The sequence below is a fragment of the Balaenoptera ricei genome, chromosome 11 (assembly GCF_028023285.1).
Source record: "Balaenoptera ricei isolate mBalRic1 chromosome 11, mBalRic1.hap2, whole genome shotgun sequence".
In the NCBI taxonomy this organism is placed as follows: Eukaryota; Metazoa; Chordata; class Mammalia; order Artiodactyla; family Balaenopteridae; genus Balaenoptera; species Balaenoptera ricei.
This window is the reverse complement of record NC_082649.1, coordinates 36618856-36640762: the sequence shown is the minus strand read 5'-3', so window position 1 is coordinate 36640762 and position 21907 is coordinate 36618856. Positions and strand designations below refer to the sequence as shown.

The 21907-nt window shown below is 38.6% G+C and overlaps 1 protein-coding gene across 1 annotated transcript; it reads right to left on the bottom strand.

Annotated features, from left to right (window-relative positions):
* Positions 1-378: 378 nt before the first annotated feature.
* GLO1 (glyoxalase I) lies at positions 379-21370 on the bottom strand. Its single transcript, XM_059938779.1, has 6 exons — positions 21180-21370; positions 9301-9383; positions 6854-6994; positions 5927-5994; positions 5123-5212; positions 379-2470 (listed from the first exon to the last, which is right to left on the bottom strand). The coding sequence occupies exons 1-6, from the start codon at positions 21261-21263 to the stop codon at positions 2382-2384; spliced, it is 555 nt and encodes a 184-aa protein (XP_059794762.1). The 5' UTR covers positions 21264-21370; the 3' UTR covers positions 379-2381.
* Positions 21371-21907: the final 537 nt, after the last annotated feature.

Below are 21907 nucleotides of genomic sequence, written 5' to 3'. Positions count from 1 at the left end.
GAAGGCTTCTTTCTGAGGAAAAAAGGTTTAAATGACTAAATTTATGAATCTAATAACCCTCCCACTTGGTAATGCTAGTACCCAAAATGTACCAGCACTGGTTTCCACAACTAATTTTTGATATTTGTCTTTTCTTCTTCTCTGCACTTTTTCTACCAAAATCCTTTATCCATTTACTTTCCTCTTCTCATCTTCCTGACCCTTCCTTATCCATAGAAACTATGTGCTTTGCCTGATGTATAGAATTACAACTATTCCCAGTTCTCAATGAGTCTGCAAGCCCCTTCAAAAATCCTTGCAGTACTCCCCAAGGGCAGATTTTTTTTTTTTAAAAGAAAGAACATGCTGGATAGAAGTTTACAAATTAAACAAACAGTCTTTTCTAAAATTTTATTTTACTACAGTCTATAAGTACTGCTATTTGTTTGAACTGCTCACATAAATCCATTCCATCCAAAAAGGAAATGAAAGTGCTTCTAGCAGTGTAAGCACAGTAGGCAAGGCCTACCCAAAGGTCTTCCACTAGAGTCCACAAAAAATCCAAATGTAGTTAAACCACAAACTGGATGTTCTTATTATCTGTGCCATAAGAGATTTTCAAAATCAGTTTGTTTTTTTTTTGTTTTTTTTTTTTATTCATCCATCCATGGCTGTGTTGGATCTTCGCCTCTGTGCGAGGGCCCTCTCCAGCCGTGGCAAGCGGGGGCCACTCTTCACCGCGGTGCGCGGGCCCCCCACCATTGCAGGCCTCTCACTATCGCAGCCTCTCCCGCCGCGGAGCACAGGCTCCAGACGCGCAGGCCCAGCAACTGCGGCTCACGGGCCCAGTTGCTCCGCGGCATGTGGGATCCTCCCAGACCAGGGCCCGAACCCGTGTCCTCGGCATTGGCAGACAGACTCTCAACCACTGTGCCACCAGGGAAGACCACTGAGCTGATTTCTGATAACTAAGTTGTTATCACTGAACATAATTTATCCTAAATGATTACTGGCATCTGGAAGACCTTGGGGTAGGGGCTCTTCACAAGTAACACAAGCACCAGTTGCACAGGGACAACCAGGCATCCCCAGAGCAGCCGCATACTCCAGACTTCCTCCACTGCTTCTTCCTCACCGTGGTACTCGGGCTTGAAAGCTGAGAGAACAATGCTCAAACTCTTTGAAAGTTTTTACAAAGAACACTAGGGAAGGAGGTATTGTGAAGTCCTAATTTTTTTTTAAATTTATTTATTTTATTTTTGGCTGCATTGGGTCTCTGTTGCTGCACGCGGGCTTTCTCTAGTTGTGGTGAGCGGGCGCTACTCTTTGTTGCAGTGCGCGGGTTTCTCATTGCGGTGGCTTCTCTTGTTGCGGAGCACATGCCTCTAGGCACGCAGGCTTCAGTAGTTGTGACTCACGGGTTCTAGAGCGCAGGCTCAGTAGCTGTGGCACACGGGCTTAGTTGCTCTGTGGCATGTAGGATCTTCCCGAACCAGGGCTTGAACCTGTGTCCCCTGCATTGGCAGGCGGATTCTCAACCACTGCGCCACCAGGGAAGCCCCAAGGTAACTAATTTTTGAGATATAATCTAAATACTAAAAATGATGATGAGATCTTGAGTCCTTAGCCTATTTATATTGCCTTGGATTCATTAAAGTTATTTTGCATGTCCAGCCTACTTTCTATCTCACAGCATACTGTGGAGGATTAAGGGAGATAAAGTATGTGACAGCCTAGTCCGTGTCTGCATACCCAGTATGTAATATTCCCATCCTCTTCCCCATCCCAAAATAAAGAGGTTAGTCCTTCAACTTTCAAAGTACTTTGTAAAGAAGAAGAAATTAGTTTTTCTATCCACATCCTTGTCAGCATAATTCTGAATTTCTCCCAAGAGTAACTTTTCTTTTGTAAAATAAACTTTATACTATTTGAAATATACATGAAGCTTCATTTTTGTTCGGGGTTCTTTACTTCCCATTCTGAAGTTACTTCTGAGGAACTGAAACCCCAGAAGGTAATCACAACAAAAACATATTAAGTGGTTTTTTTTTTTTGAAAATGATGATTCAAAGGCAGACTTGTAGACTTGTATCTCTTCAGAAGATAGAAGGCAAATGCAGCCTCTGAAGGGAATTGTTCTAATTATTGCCTAAAAAAGTAGTCATACAACTACATTCAAGGACATAAGACAAAGCACTACTTTAAAACTAGAATGACTGAACAGTTAGGTGAAAAACATAGCTGAGATAGGAAAGGGAAATGGACTTAAGAATAATTTTAATTGAGACAATAATCCATCAGTCCTAGATGCTTCTGTTAACTGAATATCTTGAATCACATTGTCTCCTTTTTTACCTTCCACAATGTCTTCACTGAAATCTCAAAGCAACATTCTCACAGAACTAAATAATAGTTATCATTTTGTTAGGATTCAAAATTTCAATCCAGTAGCCATCAGGATCTTGAATAAATGCCAGGCCTTTCATTTTACCTGTAAAACAAAATGATTTTCATTACTGAAAAGACTTAAAAAAAAAAACCTTAAAAATTTAAAATACATTTTTTATTAATTCAAATTTTAATTTGCATTTTAGTTAATTACATTGTTTTGTTTATAGTTTTAACTTCAAAAAATTCTATTGTTGGTGTTGCCCAGATGCACGATTTTCAGAATGACACATTTTATCTTCTCCACATAGCTGTAAACCAACTCTCCTGAAATAAACTGTGGGACTGGCTGCATCTTGTAAGTATCAGGTATTTATTTCACCTGCACAGTATCACTTCATGCTACTAGTTGAGTAGTCAAAGAAACTGTCTTATTTTAAAGAGGATAAAGGAAATAGATAGGTGCTCAAGGGAGGAGGTAGCATGGCTTATCTACACAGCCAAAGGACCCAGATGCTTAGGTCATACACTATTCTATGTAACCCAAGCTCTGCCAATCAGATTCTTTCTCCCAGGAATTCAAAACTGGGATTGAGAGGTTAGTAGGTCTAGTAGTAGAGTTCTTTGCTTAAATGGAAAAATGTGACCTCGGAAATTTATTTTGGTACCAAGATGCTGAAGTAGTTTGACTCCTATCTCTGGCTCCTTTCTTCAAGATCAACCCCAGAGGAACACAGATTAAAAAAATTGGAAAAAAAAAAAAAAAAGTACAATGCCCCTGACGTGATAGTTGGGGAGAGGAATGGTGGGGGTGGGGTAGTGACTGTTTTAACCTCCTTTGTGTGGAAGGGGGTACTTTTGGCTGGAGCACAAGGCAGTCCATCATGGCTGTGGGAGAATAAACAGGAGTTTTGTTAGTTTGGCTCTTGCTTCTCCCAGTGCCTTGGGCATTAGCACCTACTCCCACAGGGTGGGGGGTTGAAACTACTGGTTCGAATGTCCTCGGGAGTAGATAAGGGCAGAAAGACAGGTGGGTACCAACTGATCTCCCAGAGGTTTCACTTTCCCCACAACCAGGATGAGGGAAAGACAATCCCAGAAGTGTCTCCTACTAATACTACTACTCCATCAGGGACAAAGGGGGGGAAAAGGATCTGACTACAGAATGTGAAGTATTTGTTTAACTCTTATTTTCTCTCTCTGCTCAGCACATCTCCCTGAGATCATCTGGGTTTTTAAGGACTGAGGTCTGGCCTTCCCCCATTCACACTGCCTGATGTTTGGAATAGCTACTGGTTTCAGTTTCAAAAAAAACAAACAAAAAACCTCTGAGACCAAAATAATGAGAATTTGAGGAATATAACTATAAAACAAACAATGGATTATACATTCAAACAGAAGAACAAATATTAGATCAATGGGGACCAAGAACTATTAAAACATGTAAAAGCAATGAGGAATATTCAATATGACCAATATGAAACAAGAACAAGAAAATATTAAGGGAGCCCAGCAAAAATTCAGTATCAAAATGATAATAGCTGAAATTAATAACATAATAGATGAGAATACAGAAGATAAATATAAGAACAGATACATCTGAGGAAAAATTAGCTAACTGGTATGCCAGTTTGAAGAAATCTCCCAGAAGGAAGGCAAGGACAAAGAAATAACAAATATAAAAAGCCTCTAGAACAAAACAGAAGAAACTATACGAAGGAACACAAATCACATTTTTCAGCAGCAACAGTGGATGGGAAAAATAAGACAATATAGTTGCACTTTCAAGACTGAAGGAAAATAAACCTAAGATTTTATAGTCAACAAAACCGTCATTCATATGTATAAAGGCATGGTTCTGGGACATACAGAGCTTCAAGAGTTTTGCCTCACAAACCCTTTAAAAACAGTTGTGGTTGAGGTACTTAATAAAGGGACAGAAAAATCTGAAAGATGCTGCAAGAGATCTATGGAGAAAAAATATATACCTTGATATATTTATTATCTTAAAAAAAAAAGCCAAAGCCAAAGAAAAAGGAAAAATAAATCAATAATATCCCAGCCTGAGTAATAGTAACATAATGGAGGTAGAGGGGAGCAAGTTCTTTCCTTACTAGGGAGGAGGATATTTGGATATCAAATCTCCTAATTGAAAAAAAAAAAAGGATTGAAATGAAACAGTGAAATATTTCAAATGCAAATTAAATAATAAATTATGGTGGCAAAAACAGATCTAAATAAAATAATTATAATACATGTAAATCCAACAAAATCCAGATATATACTATGTCAAGCGATATACCTAAAACTGAAGGACACACAAAGGTTGAAAAAGGATGAAAAAAAAATCAGGAAATTATTAACTGAAGAGACTTGGTGTAGTTACATTAACAGCAGATGAAACAGACTTTAAGGAATTTACTTTTTTGGGTGGTTAGATACACCCGAGAGAGTGAAAGCTGGTGGTCACTGAGAGAATGGTAGGGTCAAGGGGTGGAGAGAGAGCCTAGGTCCTTGATAGCTCTCTAGATCCTGTGACTAGTCGCATGTGAAGCCACCCTAGGTGCTGCCTTTCAGTTCCCTGAGATAACTAGGTATTCTTCCAATCATTTCCCTTCTTTCCTTAAGCTGGTTGGAGTAGAATTCCAAGTTACTTGCAACCAAAAGGATTTTACTACAACAGTACCCTCTGTGGGTGCTTAGTAAATGTAATATAACTAAACAGAGGCCTGAAGAAAACAAGTAGCAGACTCACCATCATCAGGTTTCTTCACAAATTTGACTCCCAGTTCTTCAAATCTTTTACAAGCACCGTGAACATCAGGAACAGCAATTCCAATGTGACCTTAAGTAACCACCCCCAAAACAAGGCAGAGAGAAAGAAGGAAAAATTACAACAGGGTACCCATGTGCCACAAGTGGCTTCCAAAACTAGTTTATTTCAAAACATAAGGCATCTGAAAACAGACTGAATCAAGTTGGTTCAAAACCTATAATATATTAAAGAACAAGAATCTAACTGGCTGGGTATAATAAATTAATTAGTTGCTCTGAATTATAAATTATTTAACATAGCCCAATACTGGCTCATAAATAGTTTGATCTGTTAAGAATAACCTACAACACAAAAGAGTAACCATTTACTCATGCTTAATAGGCTTATTATTGATACTGACTACATAGCAGCCAATTTAAATTGGTAATACTGTTGTTTTGATTGAGAGATTTTAGATCAAGGCAGAAGTGTATGCTGGCAGAAATCAGGATTATTATTAACCATCATTTTTGGTTTTTTGTTTCTTAAATTAAAACATCTACTGGAAATATAATACTGAGACTGAAAAGTAAAATCATTGTGAGAGAGTAAATGTAAAAAGTTTAGACTGAGATGATGAAATTAAACAACTCCTAAATAAAATTATTTGTGGAAAATAAAAATAACCATACTCCTAACAAATTGATTATACTTAATGTTTTAGATTGCTTACAATCATAAATAGGTACACAATGGAAAAATCACACAAATCCATGTTTATTACACACAAATAGGCAAACATACCAAATCCCCGAGGGTCTGAATTGCCACTGTGGTAACTCTGGGTCTCATCATCTTCAGTGCCCCAATTGCTACAAAAGGAGGGAAAACATAATTACAAGTGACCTGGAGAACAGATATTCTGAAAAGAAAGCTGCAACAATCTTTGAAATCTTTCCATGTATATATGCTACTTAATATACTTGGTCTAATCTCTGTTACTGTAAATATTAAGTTTTCAACTACAGAAACAGCAAATGGGCAAAGAATGACTAAGGAGACAATAAAACCAGGCATCTGGATAAGAACAATAATTATAATAATAGCAACTATCATTTCTTGTGCTAAGTACTTTATATTTCCTTAAGTCCTCAGAACAGCTCCAAGGGCTAGATCTGAGTATCTCCATTTTATAAATGAGACTGCCACTTAGGGAGGTGATATAACTTGTTTAGGGTTGCAGAGCTATTGTCAGAGCCAAGACTCACGTCTAGGTCTTTCTGATTCCAGGGCTGTTTTGAATCAGGAGACACATTAAATCACACACCCTGAAACAAATGCTCTTTTGGTATTTTTTAGCAGGTGCACAGAAACAACATAAAGAATAAAAAAGAAAGAAGGGGAATGCCAATTTCAACAAAAATGCTGAAACTATGAAGACCTTACTTATAGTACCTAAACATTCCTTAGCTACCGTTTGACAAATATCTTGCCATTTCAGTCTTATATTCTCTATCTAAAAGGCAAATGATCTCACTTGCCCTACCTATGCCACAAGAACAATACAAAGACCATAAGATCCATATAAAATACTCAAACATATTGTTACAAGTTGAAAGTGATTAGGTAGACCTGGTTTGAATTAAGCTGATAAGAAAGGAAAAAAAGTTTAAAAAAAATAAGCTTCAAAAAAATGTAGAGTATATAAAAAAAATAAAAACTCATACTCACTGTGTCAGTTCAAGTGTAGCTTTTCTGGAGAATGCCCATGCTACTCTTTCATCTTTATCTTTTGGGATGTCATTTTTATCCTCATAAGCCAAGAAATAGAGTGAAAATTTCATAGTGGGAAAATCTAATTTTTGGAGTAGTCTGAAATTAAACAACAAGTCTGAATCAATTAACAATAGGAAAAGCTGATTCATACTAAAATCAACATAACAATATTCAGGTTCTACTAAGAATAAGAGCTGTACATGGTGAGGCTATTTTAATAGAAAAAGCAAGGAAAATCAATTAAAAAAGTCATTTAAAAAAATTTATTCATCTGTATATATCAGTGAAATAAAATTTTTTTAAAAACGGAAACTTTTGTAATTCATCAATTCTTCAAATATAATGAAATTTAGTTGGATTTATGGTACTTGCTTATAAATGGCAAAAGGTATCTTCAAAAGAAAATTTTATTTATTTTTAGTGAAAAATAGAACACATCACACCTTATTGTTCTTTCAGCTATATGGCATTGAGTTAAAGAAAAATAAATTTATTGAGTTCTTACTATGCCAAAACTAGGAAACTGAGGATAGGTGTTAAGAGAGAAGGACAGATTAATATCACAAAAGACATGAATGGCAACAATAAAGTGGTTACAGTATCAAATACTGCAGAAAGGTCAGACAGGATTAAGTCTGAGAAGAGGTGAGCAGATATGGAAAGGTCGTATGAGGGCAGTTTCAGCAGCATGCGACAGCAGAAGCTGGAGAATGGGAGGTGAGCAAGTGAAAGAGTAAGTGGTGGTCTACCTGTACAGATGGTCATGATGACGGGAAGGACAGCAAGAGAGCGGAGGGCAAGAATTATCCTAGAATAGAGAAGACTTAAGCTTTTTTGCAGGTTGAGGGGAAAGAGCAGTGGAAAAGGAGAGACTGATCATGAGAGTGCGTGATGAATTACTCATCCTGAGGTTCTGAGGAAGATTCATTGAAGTTGTGGCCTCTAAACTCAGTTTAAAGAGTGTAAGATTATTTTGCAAGGAGTAGGGTAGAATGAGGATACACACAATACAATTTTCTTTAGATTGTGGAGGATTAAATGCTCAAACATGACCTCATTCAAAATCAACAAGAGGGAATCGTTGCAGCGTAGCAAATGGAAAGTTTCTAGAGTTCTGTTCCAAATCTTTTACTTATTACTGTCATGTAATATGCCTTGGCCCACAAAGAGCTAGGCACTGACTCATCACAAATAAGATTTACTCTAACATGTTTATAATGACGTATCAAACACCTCAAATAGTCCAATTCTGAAAACTATCTCTGCACCTACCAAAGCAGACGGACCAATCGGATGGGAACTGGAACTTGAACCTGTTTTTACTTGCTTTTCTCAGCTCAGCAGTTGTACCCTAGTTGGGGGCTCTTTAAAAACAAGGTCAACATTGGAGTCGATCAAACCTGGATTCAAATTCCAGCTCTGCCATATGCCCACTGTGGAATCTGGGGTCATTAAGTTAATGTCTTTAAGCTTTGGTTTCTTCCTTCCATGTAAAATAGGGATATAAGCTATCTCATAAACCTACTGTGACGACAACGAAATGAGATATAAAGTGCCTGCCAAATAGCACGTGTTCAGTAAATCTGGTTTCATTCTGCCCTTTAAATATGTCATAAATACATGCAAAACTACTTTTTCTGGAAAGAATTATAGGAAACTGTTAACAGCAGTTATCTTTGAAGAGAAGAACTGGGGGAGGGAAGCTGTCACTTTTCACTTTGTATTTCTCAGAATTGGTCAGATTTTCTAACATAGACATATACTGTATTACTTGAAGTTTTCTCTCAATGTCAACGGAGGTTATCTAGGCAGTAAATTAAAGATCGTTTTATTCTTTATGTATCTATATTACCAAAAACAAATAAAAACCCTCATGTTATTTAGGGAAACAAATCAAGAAAAATAAATATGTCTTAAAGATTATAAGATCAGTGAATATTACCTATTCAGCAAAAGAGAACACATCCTATAGAAATGGAATAGATGGGCCAGTTTACCTAAAACTTAGAAAATGAATGAGTTTACCTAAAACTCATTCATTTTCTAAGTATTGTGTCTTAATAGCTATATCTTTTCTGAAGTAAACAAGAAGCTAAAAGTGGCCATAACATCAAAACAGTCTGGACACATTAAGGATTTAACTGGCAGCTCTTAGAAAGAAGGGAGTCAAAGAAAATGCAAGTATTGGTGTCATGTTGCCCAGTGAGCCTGGCTGGGATAGAGGAGAGGAACCTGACAGAAGCCCTGGTCAGTCAAGCCTAGTCCCAGACTCCTGGCCAAAAGGACTTTTGTGACCTTTGAAGCAAACTTGAATCCATTTTTACAATGGATCTGAAAACATTCCCTATATTTGCAAAGCTATGTATTTAAACATTATAGGCACCAATAAACAGTTTACTTACGTCATTCCAAGAATTCTAGTATAAAAATCCAACGACTTCTTAGGATCCTTAATTCGCAGCATGGTCTGCTGCAAGAGAAAATCCTAAAGGGAAACAGTATATATTAAACACCTTTAACTTTTACTACTTGCTACCAACACTAATTTTGCTTCCTGTAACAAAATACCAACAGTCCACCATTGTAACACACTGTTTAAGAAGAAAGAAATTTTGTCCCCCTCAGTCCATCATGGCTTTATTATTATTAAATACCTGTGTTCAGTCCATAAAGGCTATGCTCAAATCCAGGTACCTTAGTCACAGAGTTCTTTTGTTTGTTTGTTTGTTTGTTTTTTCTTTTCTGTGCCAAGTGCTGTAAAACAAGTTCAACAACCCTGTTTATCCTATCCCTATCCTTATCCTATCCTATCCCTATACCTATCCTACAATCTTTCTAAGAAGCAATTTGGATCTGAAGAGTCTTAAAGAGTTCATACTCATCGATCAAAATGTTGCCCTTCTAAAAATCTAAGGAAATAATTAGAAACTTGGACAAAGATTTATGTATAAAGACATTCACCACAACATTTACACAGTAACTACGGTCCAGACACTGTTCTAAATGATTTACAGAAATTAACTTATATAATCTTCACAACTACTCTATGAGATAAGTATCATACCATCCCCATTTTACTGCTGAGAAAGTAAGTGGCAGAGAAAAAACTTCAGTCCAAACAGTTTGGTTCCAAAGTCCTTGCTTTCAACCACCTTGCTAAACTACCTCTAACAATGAAGAAATAGATAAATTATGACACAGGCATAACAGAATGTATGAAGACATTTAAAATGCTGCTTTAGAAGCACTTGGACATGCCCATGGTATATGACATACATGTTATATGTCAATTTTATCTCAATAAAGCTGGAAAAAATAGTTTAAAAAATGGAAAGATACACCATTTTTCTGACTTAGAAGACTTAACATGATAGATTACTTCTAAGAAAACACAAAAATAATATAAACTCTAAAACCATTTTTAACTTTTAAAAAGGAGTCTATACATGGCAAAAGATTAAAAGTATATTCAATGTTAGTGGAGTTATTCATAAAAAATAGAGGTGTGTAAATCCTTTGTTGCCAAAGTATTATTTGGACGATATAAAAAAACAAGCAGGGCTTGCTTTTTATAAAATGATCAAGTTATTCTATGCTCAGATAACAGTTTTATTTTTATCACCAAAATATTCTGCTAACTCTCTGTAACAGAATACCTCTGCTACTTTTGATAAACACTTGAATGATCTTGGAAAAAAGTTCCTTTCTTTAAAAGTTTCTAAAAATCACTGTTTATTGCTATGGTTCTAAAATATTGTTTGAAATAAATATATCTTGCATTTAAAAAAGACTTAAGTTGATGTCTTGTCTCATGAGACAGTTCTTAACTTTGTCTTTCTCTTACTATGCTCTAAATTCAGAATAATAAAAGATGTCTTTTATGCTCAAACTATCTTTGGGTTTTCTGGGATGATTACAAGGTAACAAAGATTTGCTCCTTTGCCTTATAAAAAGGAAGAATGATAGAAATAATCAGTCTTTTGTGAGGGTCGGGGTGGGCAATCTCCAAATCTAATTAATTTAAAACTACTGTGAGAAAATTTTAAAGGTACAATCAGGGATACTTCTAGTACATGTACTACGTACCTACAATGTAATCCTGACAAAACTATAAACAGTGGAGCAGGGAGTGAACCAAAGGGTCAAAGTCAAGGTCCCTTTGAGCACCTCTTAAATGGATTTTCTGGTATAAGATGTGAACTCAGGTAAAGCTTCATTTTTTACCTATGGATGGCCAATTGCTCCAGCACCATTTGTTGAAAAATCTGTCCTTTCTCCACTGAATTGCTTTTGCATCTTTGTGAAAAATCTGTTGGGTTTATTAGTGTGAGTCTATTTCTGGGTTCTCTACTCTTTTCCAGTGATCTATGTCTATCTCGCTGTCAATACCATGGAGTAATGATTACTGCAGCTATATAGTGAGTCTTAAAATCAGGTAGACTGATTCCTTCCACCCTATTCTTTTCAAGATTTAGTTATTCTACTCTCTTTGCCTTCCACATAAATTTTAGAATAACCTTGACTATATCTAAAAAAAAAGGTTTGATAGGGACTGTGTTAAACATATACCAGTTTGTGGAGAATTAACATCTTTGCTATGCTGAGTCTTCCAATCATGAACACAGTACATCTCTCCATTATTTAGATTTTGATTCCCTTTATCAATGCTGTATAATGTTCAGCATACAAATTCTGTACATGTTTGATAGATTTATACCTAGATATTTAATTTTGTTGAGCAATTGTAAATGGTATTGTATTTTTAATCTTAGTGCTCATGTGTTCTTTGCTAATATATAGAAATCCAATTGATTTTTGTATGTTTATCTTGTATTCTGCAACCTTGCTGAACTCACTAGTTCGAGGTTTTTTAGACTCCTTAAGATTCCTATGTAGACAATCATGTCATCTGCAAATAGGGACAGTTTTATTTCTTTCTTCCAATCTGCCTGACTGTTATTCCCTTTTTTGCTTTACTGTACCAGCTGGAACTTCCAGCACTACGTCAAATAAGAGTGGTGAGAGCAAACTTGCCTTGTTCCCCAAAATTAAGGAGAAAGCATCACCATTTAGTATAATGTTAGCTCTTAAGTTTTTCATAGATGCTCTTTATCAAGTTGAGGAAGTTCCCTCCCATTCCTATATTTTCTGAAAAAACAAAAGTGTTTAAATCATGGTGTTGAATTTTGTCATGTGATATTTCTTCTTTAGCCTCCTAATATGGTGAGTTACTGTGATTTTTTAAAATATTGAACCAGCCTTGCATACCTGGAGTAAACCCCACTTGATCATGGTATGTGATTCTTTTTATATACCACTGAATTCTATTTGCTAATATTTTGTTAAGAATTTTTACATCCATACTTATGAAAGATATTGGTCTGTAATATCGCTTTTTTTTGGTACTGTCTTCACCTGGTTTTGATATCAGGGTAGTATGACAGCTTTATAAAATGAATAAAAGTGTTCCTTCCTCTTCAATTTTCTTGATGGGATTGTGTAGAATTGATGTTAATTCTTCCTTAATGTTTGGAAGAATGCTCCAGTGAAATCATCTGGAACTGGAGATATTTTTTAAAAAAGATTATTATGAATTCAATTTCCTTATGTTATAGAGCTATTCAAATTATTTATTTCATATGGGTAAGTTATGGTAGTTGGTGTTTTTCAAGGAATTGGTCCATTTCATGTAAATTGTCAAATTTATGTATGTAGAATTGTTTTCAGTATTCCCTTATCACCCTTCTCTTGTCTGCAGTCTGTAGTGGTATCCCCTATTTCATTCCTGATATTGGTAATTCGTGTCTTCTCTCTTTTCTTGTCAGTCTTGATACAAGTTTGTTAATTCTGTTGGTTTTTTTCAAAGAACCAGCTGTTTCACTGATTTTTTTCTAATTTGTTTTAAATTTCATTGATTTCTGCTCTTTATTATTTCCTTCCTACTGCTTGCTTTGGGTTATTCTGCTCTTCTTTTTCTAGGTTCTTGAGGAGGAAACAAATTATTGATTTAAGACATTTCCTATTTTCTAATATATGCATTTAATACTATAAATTTCCCTCTTAGCACTGTCTTAGCTGAGATGCTTTTTACATTTTCATCCAGTTCAATGTAATTTTTAAAATTTCCCTTGAGACTTCCTCTTGATCCATGGATTATTTAGAAATGTGTTATTTAGTTTCCAAGTTTTTAGAGATTTTCCTGTTATGTTTCTGCTACTGATGTCTAGTTTGATTCTATTGTGGTTGAACATGCTCTATATAATTTCAATTATTTCAAGTTTGTTGAAGTTAGTTTTAGGGCCCATGATATGGTCTACCTTGGTATATCTTCTGTGGGCATTTGAAAAAAAACTGTACAGGCATACCTCGGTAATATCATGGGTTTGCCACCACTGCAACAAAGCAAAGATCACAATAAAGAGTCACACAGGGACTTCACTTGTGGTCCAGTGGTTAAGACTCCGTGTTCCCAATGCAGGGGGTTGAATCCCTGGTCAGGGAACTAGATTCTGCATGCTGCAACTAACAGCCCGCATGACGCAACTCAAGGAGCCCGCATGCTGCAGCGAAGATCCTATGTGCCGCAATTAAGACCCGGTGCAGCCAAAGAAATAAATATTAAAAAAAAAAAAAAAGTCACACAAATTTTTTGGTTTCCCAGTGCATGTATGTTTACTCTCTACTGTAGTCCATTAAGTGTGCAATATTACTATGTCTAAAAAAATGTACATACCTCAATTAAAAATACTTTATTGCTAAAAAATGCTAACCATCATGTGAGCCTTCAGTGAGTTGTAAAGGTTACTGATCACAGATCACCATAACAAATATAATAGTGGAAGTTTGAAATATTGCAAGAATTACTAAAATGTGACAGAATCAAGCAAATGCTGTTGGAAAAATAGCACCAACAGACTTGTTTCATGCAGGGTTGCAACAAACCTTCAATTTGTAAAAAAAACTAATATCTACAAAGTGCAATAAAAACAAGGTATGCCTGTATTCAGCTGTTACTGGCTGGAATGTTCTATAAATCTTGATTAGATCTTGTTTATTGATGGTGTTGCTGAGTTTGTCTATATCCTTGCTAATTTTCTGTCTAGTTCAGTCAATTGTTGAGAGAGGAGCATAGTCTCCAACTAAAACTGTGGATTTGTCTATTTTTCCTTCCATATATCAGTCTTTGGTTCACATATTTTTGCAGTTCTATTGTTTGATGCACACACATTTAGGATTGCTATGTCTTCTTAGTCAATGGACCCTTTTATCATTATATAATGTACTTCTCTATGATAACTGTCTTTGCTCTAGAGTCTACTGCATTTGAAACAATATAGCCACTCCTGCTTTCTTTTGATTAATGTTTATATATGTTTTTCCATCCTTTTAGTTGCCTCTGTCATCACATTTGAAGTGAGTTTCGTGTAGACAGCATATCGGTGGGGCATGTTTTTACTTTTCTTTCAGTTTTATTAAGATATAATTGACATACTGTATTATATAAGGTTAAGGTATACAGCATGACTTCAACTTACATATGTTGAGAAATGATTATCACAAATTTAGTTAACACCCATCACCTCACATATAGATAACCTGGGGCATGCTTTTAAATCCACTCCACCAATATCTGTCTTAATTGGTATATTTACATCTAATGTAATTATTGAAATATTAGGGCTTAAATTGGCCATTTTATTTTTGTTTTGTTTTCTGTTTGTCCTTTCTTTTTATCTTTGCCTCCTTGTGGGTCACTGGAATTTTTTTTTATAATTCCATTTTGATTTATCTATAGTGTTTTTGCATACACTCTTTGCATAGCTTTTTTTTCTGTGTGTGTGTGTGTGTGTGTGTGTGTGTGTGTGTGTATACCGCCATGTTATTCCTAGGGTCTCAAGGTCCCTAGCCAGTCTGCCATTCTCTCTGCTTTTCAGAGTCCTCCTGTTTTTGTTTTATCTAAGCACAGCTCATTTTATTGCATTTCACTTTGTTGCAGTTCACAGGTATTTTTTTTGTTTGTTTTCTGTTTTTTTTTTTTACAAAGTGAAGGTTTGTGGCAATCCTGTGTCCAGCAAGTCTGTCAGTGCCATTTTTCCAAGAGCATTTGCTCACTTTATGTCTCTGTGTCACATTTTGGTAATTCTCACAATATTTCAGACTTTTTCATTGTATTTGTTATGGTGATATGTGATCAGTGATCTTTGATGACAGTATTGTAATCGTTTGGGGGTGCCATGAACCATGCCCACATAAGATGACAAACTTAATTGATAAATGTGTGTGTTCTGACTGCTCCACTGATAGACCATTGCCCCATCTCTCTCCCTCTCCTCAGACCTCTCTATTCCCTGAGACACAATATTGAAATTAGGTCAATTAATAACCCTACAATGGCCTCTAAGTGTTCAAGTGAAAGGAAGAGTTGCATGTCTCTCACTTTAAATCATATGCTAGAAATGATTAAGCTTAGTGAGTAAGGTGTGTCAAATGCTGAGACAGGCTGAAAGCTAGGCCTCTTGCACCAGTTAGCCAAATTGTGAAAGCAGAGGAAAAGTTCTTGAAGGAAATGAAAAATGCTCTTCCAGTGAACACACAAACGATAAGAAAGCAAAACAGCCTTATTGCTGATATGGAGAAAGTTTTAGTGGTCTAGATAGAAGAGCAAACCAGCCACAACATTCCCTCAAGCCAAAGCCTGATCCAGAGCAAGGCCCTAACTCTCTTCAATTCTAGAAGGCTGTGAGAAGTGAGGAAGCTGCAGAAGAAAATTTTGAAGTTAGCAGTGGTTGGTTCATGAGGTTTAAGGAAAGAAGCCAGCTCCATAACATAAAAATACAAGGTGAAGCTGCAAGTGCTGATGTAGAAGCTGCAGCAAGTTATCCAAATAGCTGAGATAATGAATAAAGGTGGCAACACTAAACAACAGATTTTCAATGTGGATGAAATAGCCTTATATTAGAAGAAGATATCACCTAGGACTTTCATAGTTAGAGAGAAGTCAATGCCTTCAAAGCTTCAAAGGACAGGCTGATTCTCTCGTTAGGAGCTAATACGCTCGTGACTTGAAGTTGAAGCCAATGCTCATTACCATTCTGAAAATCACAGGGTTTTTAAGAATTATGCTGGGGACTTCCCTGGTGGCGCAGTGGTTAAGAATCCGCCTGCCAGTGCAGGGGATACGGGTTTGATCCCTGGTCCGGGAAGATCCCACATGTCGCGGAGCAACTAAGCCCGTGCGCCACAACTACTGAGCCTGCGCTCTAGAGACTGCGAGCCACAACTGCTGAGCCTGCATGCCACAACTACTGAAGCCCACGCGCCTAGAGCCCATGCTCTGCAACAAGAGAAGCCACCGCAATGAGAAGCCTGTGCACCGCAATGAAGAGTAGCCCTGCTCACCGCAACTAGAGAAAGCCTGCGCACAGCAACGAAGACCCACCACAGCCAAAAATAAATAAATAAATAAATTTATTTATTTATTAAAAAAAAAAAAGCTACAACAGTGGCAAAAAAGTTGCTTGACTTTGTGTTCTACCTTTCAAATTCTCTTTCTAGTGATGAAGACACTCATTTCTCTAGAACTGTTAGTAAGGAGCTTTACATATTAAATCTTACTCAGAATCAAAATCAAAATCTCCATTGCCTCTATCACCTTCCATCTTCAGAAAAGGGAAGTTTCAATCTTGAAGCCCATACCTCTAACCTCAGCTCTGGTTTTACATCTCCATCCAGTCTACTCAACATTTCCACCTGAGTCAAAATATCAAATTAATCACAGCCCAAATAAATACTCCCTCCTACATCACCAACAGGGAATGCCTCTAGAATGCCTCTACAATGTGACTTGGGTGTCAGCCCAAGTCAGACCCCTGAAGTCTTCTCAGATTCCTTCCTCGCCACTCCCTCTGTAATCCAATCCAAGTGTCCCATCAACCTGACTGCTCAAGTCCCTCTGGAATCTTTCTCCTTGCGTTTCCAAAGATCACTACTACCTTACTCATGTCCTCACTACTTCCTGCCTAGATGACTGTCAAAACCTGCCTGGTCTCTCTGCTTCGTGCAGGCTAACCTAAATGCAATCCAGAGTGATCTTCCTATAATGGTACCAGACTGATCTTTCTATAACAAAAACCCAACTGTGTCATTTCTGGGTTAAAAATCAATCCTTCAGGCACTTCTCTGGTGGCTCAGTGGTTAAGAGTACACCTGCCAATGCAGGGGACACAGGTTCGAGCCCTGGTTCGGGAAGATCCCACATGCCACGGAGCGGCTGGGCCCGTGCGCCACAACTACTGATCCTGCGCTCTGGAGCCCGGGAGCCACAACGGGAGAGGCCGCCGCAGTGAGAGGCCCGTGTTCCACGGCGAAGAGTGGCCCCTGCTCGCCACAGCTGGAGAGGGCCCGCGCACAGCAACGAAGACCCAACGCAGCCCAAAATAAATAAATAAATAAATAAAATCTATTTTTTAAAAAAAAGATGTTAAAAAAAAAAAAATCAATCCTTCAGTGGTACCTCACAACTTTTAGAAGAAAGTCCCCAAAGCAAACACATACAGTTGCTACATACTTCTCTAACTTCATCTTTTATTACCACTCCACTAAACTGGTCATCTTAAATGGTTTTGATTTCATACCTTCATCAGTTAAAAAAAAAGAGCATGCCCCACCATAAATGTATATATATTTTAACTGTATACACATAGAAATATACTAATAAAACATATTTTAAAAAAACATATTTATCAAACAGAAATCTTCACAGGATGAGAAAAACAAATGAACCAAGTGGGAATGTTCATATTTTCTTTGAGCATCTCAATGACTGTTTTATGTACCTTCCCCTTAACTCCTATTGCCTATAACTTCAGTCTCATTGTATACCTGTAGGTCCCTGCATCAGCTCTCTGATGTCACTGTGCTTTTATATATACTACGGTTCTCTCTGCCGAGAACAGTCATTCATCCATCTGGCCATTGTCCTTCTTCCTTCCTTGCCATTCTTTCTTCCCTCAACCCCTGCCCGCAACTCTACCTAGCTACTTCCTTTGATTTGGTAAAACCCAGCTTAAGTGTCATCAACACTGAAAGTTTTCCCTGACCTCATCATTTACCACTCAGATGGGAAGGGACTCCAAATAATTTTATCAAAGGACACTGATGGAGACAGTAGAAAGAATGTATTTCAGGAGATCACTACTTGGGAAAAGAAGCACTTGGCCTTTGAAGAAAGTTAGCTAAGTAAGACAGCCCAGGAGGTGGTGCAGCTGTACATTCTTTGGTCTGCCTTTATGACAAAGATGCAAATAATCAACAAACAAGTTGCCTTTCTATCACTGCTGTTCTCTTCTTTCCAAACCAGGCCCTCATCACTTTTCTCACCTTCTGGAAGAGCCTTTTAGGTATTCTCATCACCTCCAGCCTTGGATCCCTCCAATCTATTCTATAGAATGATTTGAATCCCTCAGTGATTCCCCACTAACTATATAAAATTCGATTTTCTTAGCAGTAACATTCTAAGCTCTCTCCATGATCTGGCTCCAACCTACCATTCTAGTCTTCTCCACCACTGCTCCACCACTTAGATAACTTGAACTTGAACCAAAAACAAGGTAACTCATTTCTCCAGAACATGCTCCACATTGCATCTTTCTGCCTTCTCACCATATTTTTGCTCAGATGTTTTCTCCACCTAGAATGCCCTCCCATGTAACCATCTCCCATGTGATGTTGGGACCCCATCCATCTTTCAAGGCCTAGACTCACCCCCACCTTCTGCTTGACGTATTCCCTGTAATCCACAGTTGAAATACAACCTTGAATTGTATTGCTTTTCATAGTTTAGAGATCATAGATACATTTTATCCTTATAGCAGCTTTGTTTACACCCCGCTAAGATCACTATAGCCAATGACAGAATTGGGGATTCAAAACGTAGGTCTTCAGCCTCCAAATACCCTGTGTATACATCATACCACAGATGCCACCTTTGAAAATCTCTACTTTCTGCGCTCCCACAGCGCTTTATAATTTCAAAAGCACATAATCCCAGTTCCATCTTATGTTAGAGTTGGTGTATGTTTGGTGAAGGGAGGAACTTCATCTTGTTCATCTGAATGTCCCCCAAGGTACCTACCATGCTCTTTACATATAGCAGACGATCAGTTATCAGACTGAATTAATTCAGTTAGGTTTTCTATTTTCCTTCATGTCAAGTTCCAAAATTACTGCTGTAGTCAGTACTCTAGAAGCACAATAGGGAGTGTGGGCTCCTCGCTAGGCAAATTACTCAACACCTCTATGCCATTGTCTACTTATATATAAAATGGAGATAATTATGCCTTCCTCACAGCGTTGTTGTGAGGATTAAATTAAGTAATGTACTTAAAATAACAAACCGGGGCCTGGCACACTCAATATATACCAGCTGCTATTACATACTCCATTTTATGTCCCCCATATGGTGCTTCTAGGGTGCAAAACGACTAATCTCAAAAAATGATTACTGGGACTTCCCTGGCGGTCCAGTGGTTAAGACTCCGTGCCCTCAATGCAGGGGCACAGGTTTGATCCCTGGTCAGGGAACTAAGATCATGCGTGCCACATGGCGTGGCCAAAAAAAAAAAAAAAAAAACTTCAAATCAAGAGAAATTGACATAAATTAAGAGTGTGTAGGACTTCCCTGGTGGCACAGTGGTTAAGAATCCGCCTGCCAATACAGGGAACACGGGTTCGAGCCCTGGTCCGGAAGATCCCACATGCCGCAGAGCAACTAAGCCCGTGAATCACAACTACTGAGCCTCTGCTCTAGAGCTGGCGAGCCACAACTACTGAGCTTGCGAGCCACAACTACTGAAGCTCGCACGCCTACAGCCCGTGCTCCGCAACAAGAGAAGCCACTGCAATGAGAAGCCCGTGCACCGCAACAAAGAGTAGCCCCCACTCTCGGCAACAAGAGAAAGCCCGCGTGCAACAACGCAGCCAAAAAAAAAAAAAAGGTGTAAATTAAGAATGCAAAGAATTGTACTCAATCAATTTTATCAAGCTCTCCTTGAAATCTTTTTTTTTTAATAGTCCAGTACATAAAATGCCCAGTTACCTGGGAAATTAATTTACACTGAATAACTCAATCTATATTATGTGAAATAACGAGGTATTAACATTTAAGAGTATAAAAAATAAGATTAAGTGTGAGAGGAAATGTATATATTTACTTCTTCCCTCTTAATTTTGCAGTGACTAACATTTTTCCTAAGCTAAGTACTACCAGGTGCTAGTCAAAGGATTTAGCAATTAGAAGTGTCTGACTCTTCACCCTGAAGGCAAAGAGCAAGAGGGACTAAAGTCACCGACTGGTCTTAGAGGTCTGTACAAAGCACATACTCAAACTTCAAGGAATTTAGAGCTTCCCCAGTCAAATGAATACATACTAAGGCGTTTTCTGACAGCGATGAGTACACTGGAACACTGGAGTAAACCCCCGGAGCGGCTGCCCTGTTTGATCTTGACAACGCCCGGAGGCACCACACCTGAGTGAGTTACAGTGACTCTCAGTACAGACATGTTAAGCAAGCTGAGGGATGAGAGCCTTCATATGCAACTGGTCATTCCTCTTACTGGGTCTCAGCTGCAGTGAGAGGGTCAGTGAAGGAATTTCCAAGATTCCCTTCGGATCTAAGCTCCATGATTCTGCCATCTCTCCTGGGGCCACCGAGCACAGGGAGGGCATAAGTGTGGCCGTGAGCAACCGGAAAGGCCAACCCAAAGAGAAATTCTGGGCGCGGCTAAAGTCAGGAGCTATCAGATTGGTTTGGAGGAGTTAAACGCGGAGCCAGGACAGTTATAGAAAAATGATCCCGGCTGGGAGGAGCTGGCCCGTAGAGCTTCGAACGTAGACTGGAGTTCAGAAACTTCTTTTCTTACCCGCCACCTCTATTGACCTGGGGAACACGCACACCCACAGACAAGGGCTCTGACCCTGGGTTAGTCATGGTTTCCTGTTACCGTCCCAAATCAAGCAAGTTAAAGCAAGCAGGATCGCAGTCTTTCAAACAACTTGAAGAAACGGACCCTCTCCAGATCCCCCACTGGACACCACTGGCCCTCTTCCCAGCCCACTCCAATCAGCCCAAGGCGGGCGGAGCTGCAGTGGTGGTAGGATGGGGTTCGAAATCATCCAGCCCAAGCGAGGCCTGGCTGAGCCCGAGGGACTGCTCCCTCCTGGGGTCCCAGTCGCGCCACGCAGGGCGGGCCCCGACTCTGGAGAATTAGGTTCTGCGCCCACCTTGGTGCTGGGGTCCGGGTCGGAGCAGCAGCCGAGGGCGGCCTCGTCGGTAAGGCCGCCGGACGCGGGCTGCGGTTCTGCCATGGCCGCACTACTGTATCGCGGACGAAGGTCCCCAGAAACGCAGCAACCACCCTCACTCTGCCGGCCACGAAGCTCCTTTTACCGGCGCCGGCGAGACGGCACCACGGGGTGGGCGGCCGCTGAATTCCAGCCAATTGCTGCGCGGAGAGCAAGTTGGCTGTCTGCTGATTGGGTCCCAGTGAGTCAGCGCCTCCGGCCACAGCGCTCTACACCCAAGACTACAATTCCCAAGGTGCCTTGCGTATGATGGAGGGCACCTTGAGGTTAAAAAAAAAAAAATCCAAACCTGCCAGCTTGAAAGCGCGTTTCTCTCTGTTGCTTGATGACCTAATCTTGTTTCTGTTTAGCTGTTAAAGTTCAGTAACCACCCATACCTCAGGGCTGCAACGTGGTAAGAAATACGAATCTGATGGAAAGAGATTTGGGAGTTATAATTTTTCAATTATAAGGATCCAAAACTATTTTCTCACTTTAAGCAGCACAGGATAATTAAAACAACTCTGACTTAGCCAGAAACCTAGGTTCAAGCTTTGGTTCCACTGTTTATTAGCTCTAGAAGCTTGGAGTAATTAATGAACCTTCTCTGAGCTTCCTTGCAGGATTTTGGTGAGGATCAAACGAGATTTAAGTTATGGTTTCACTGC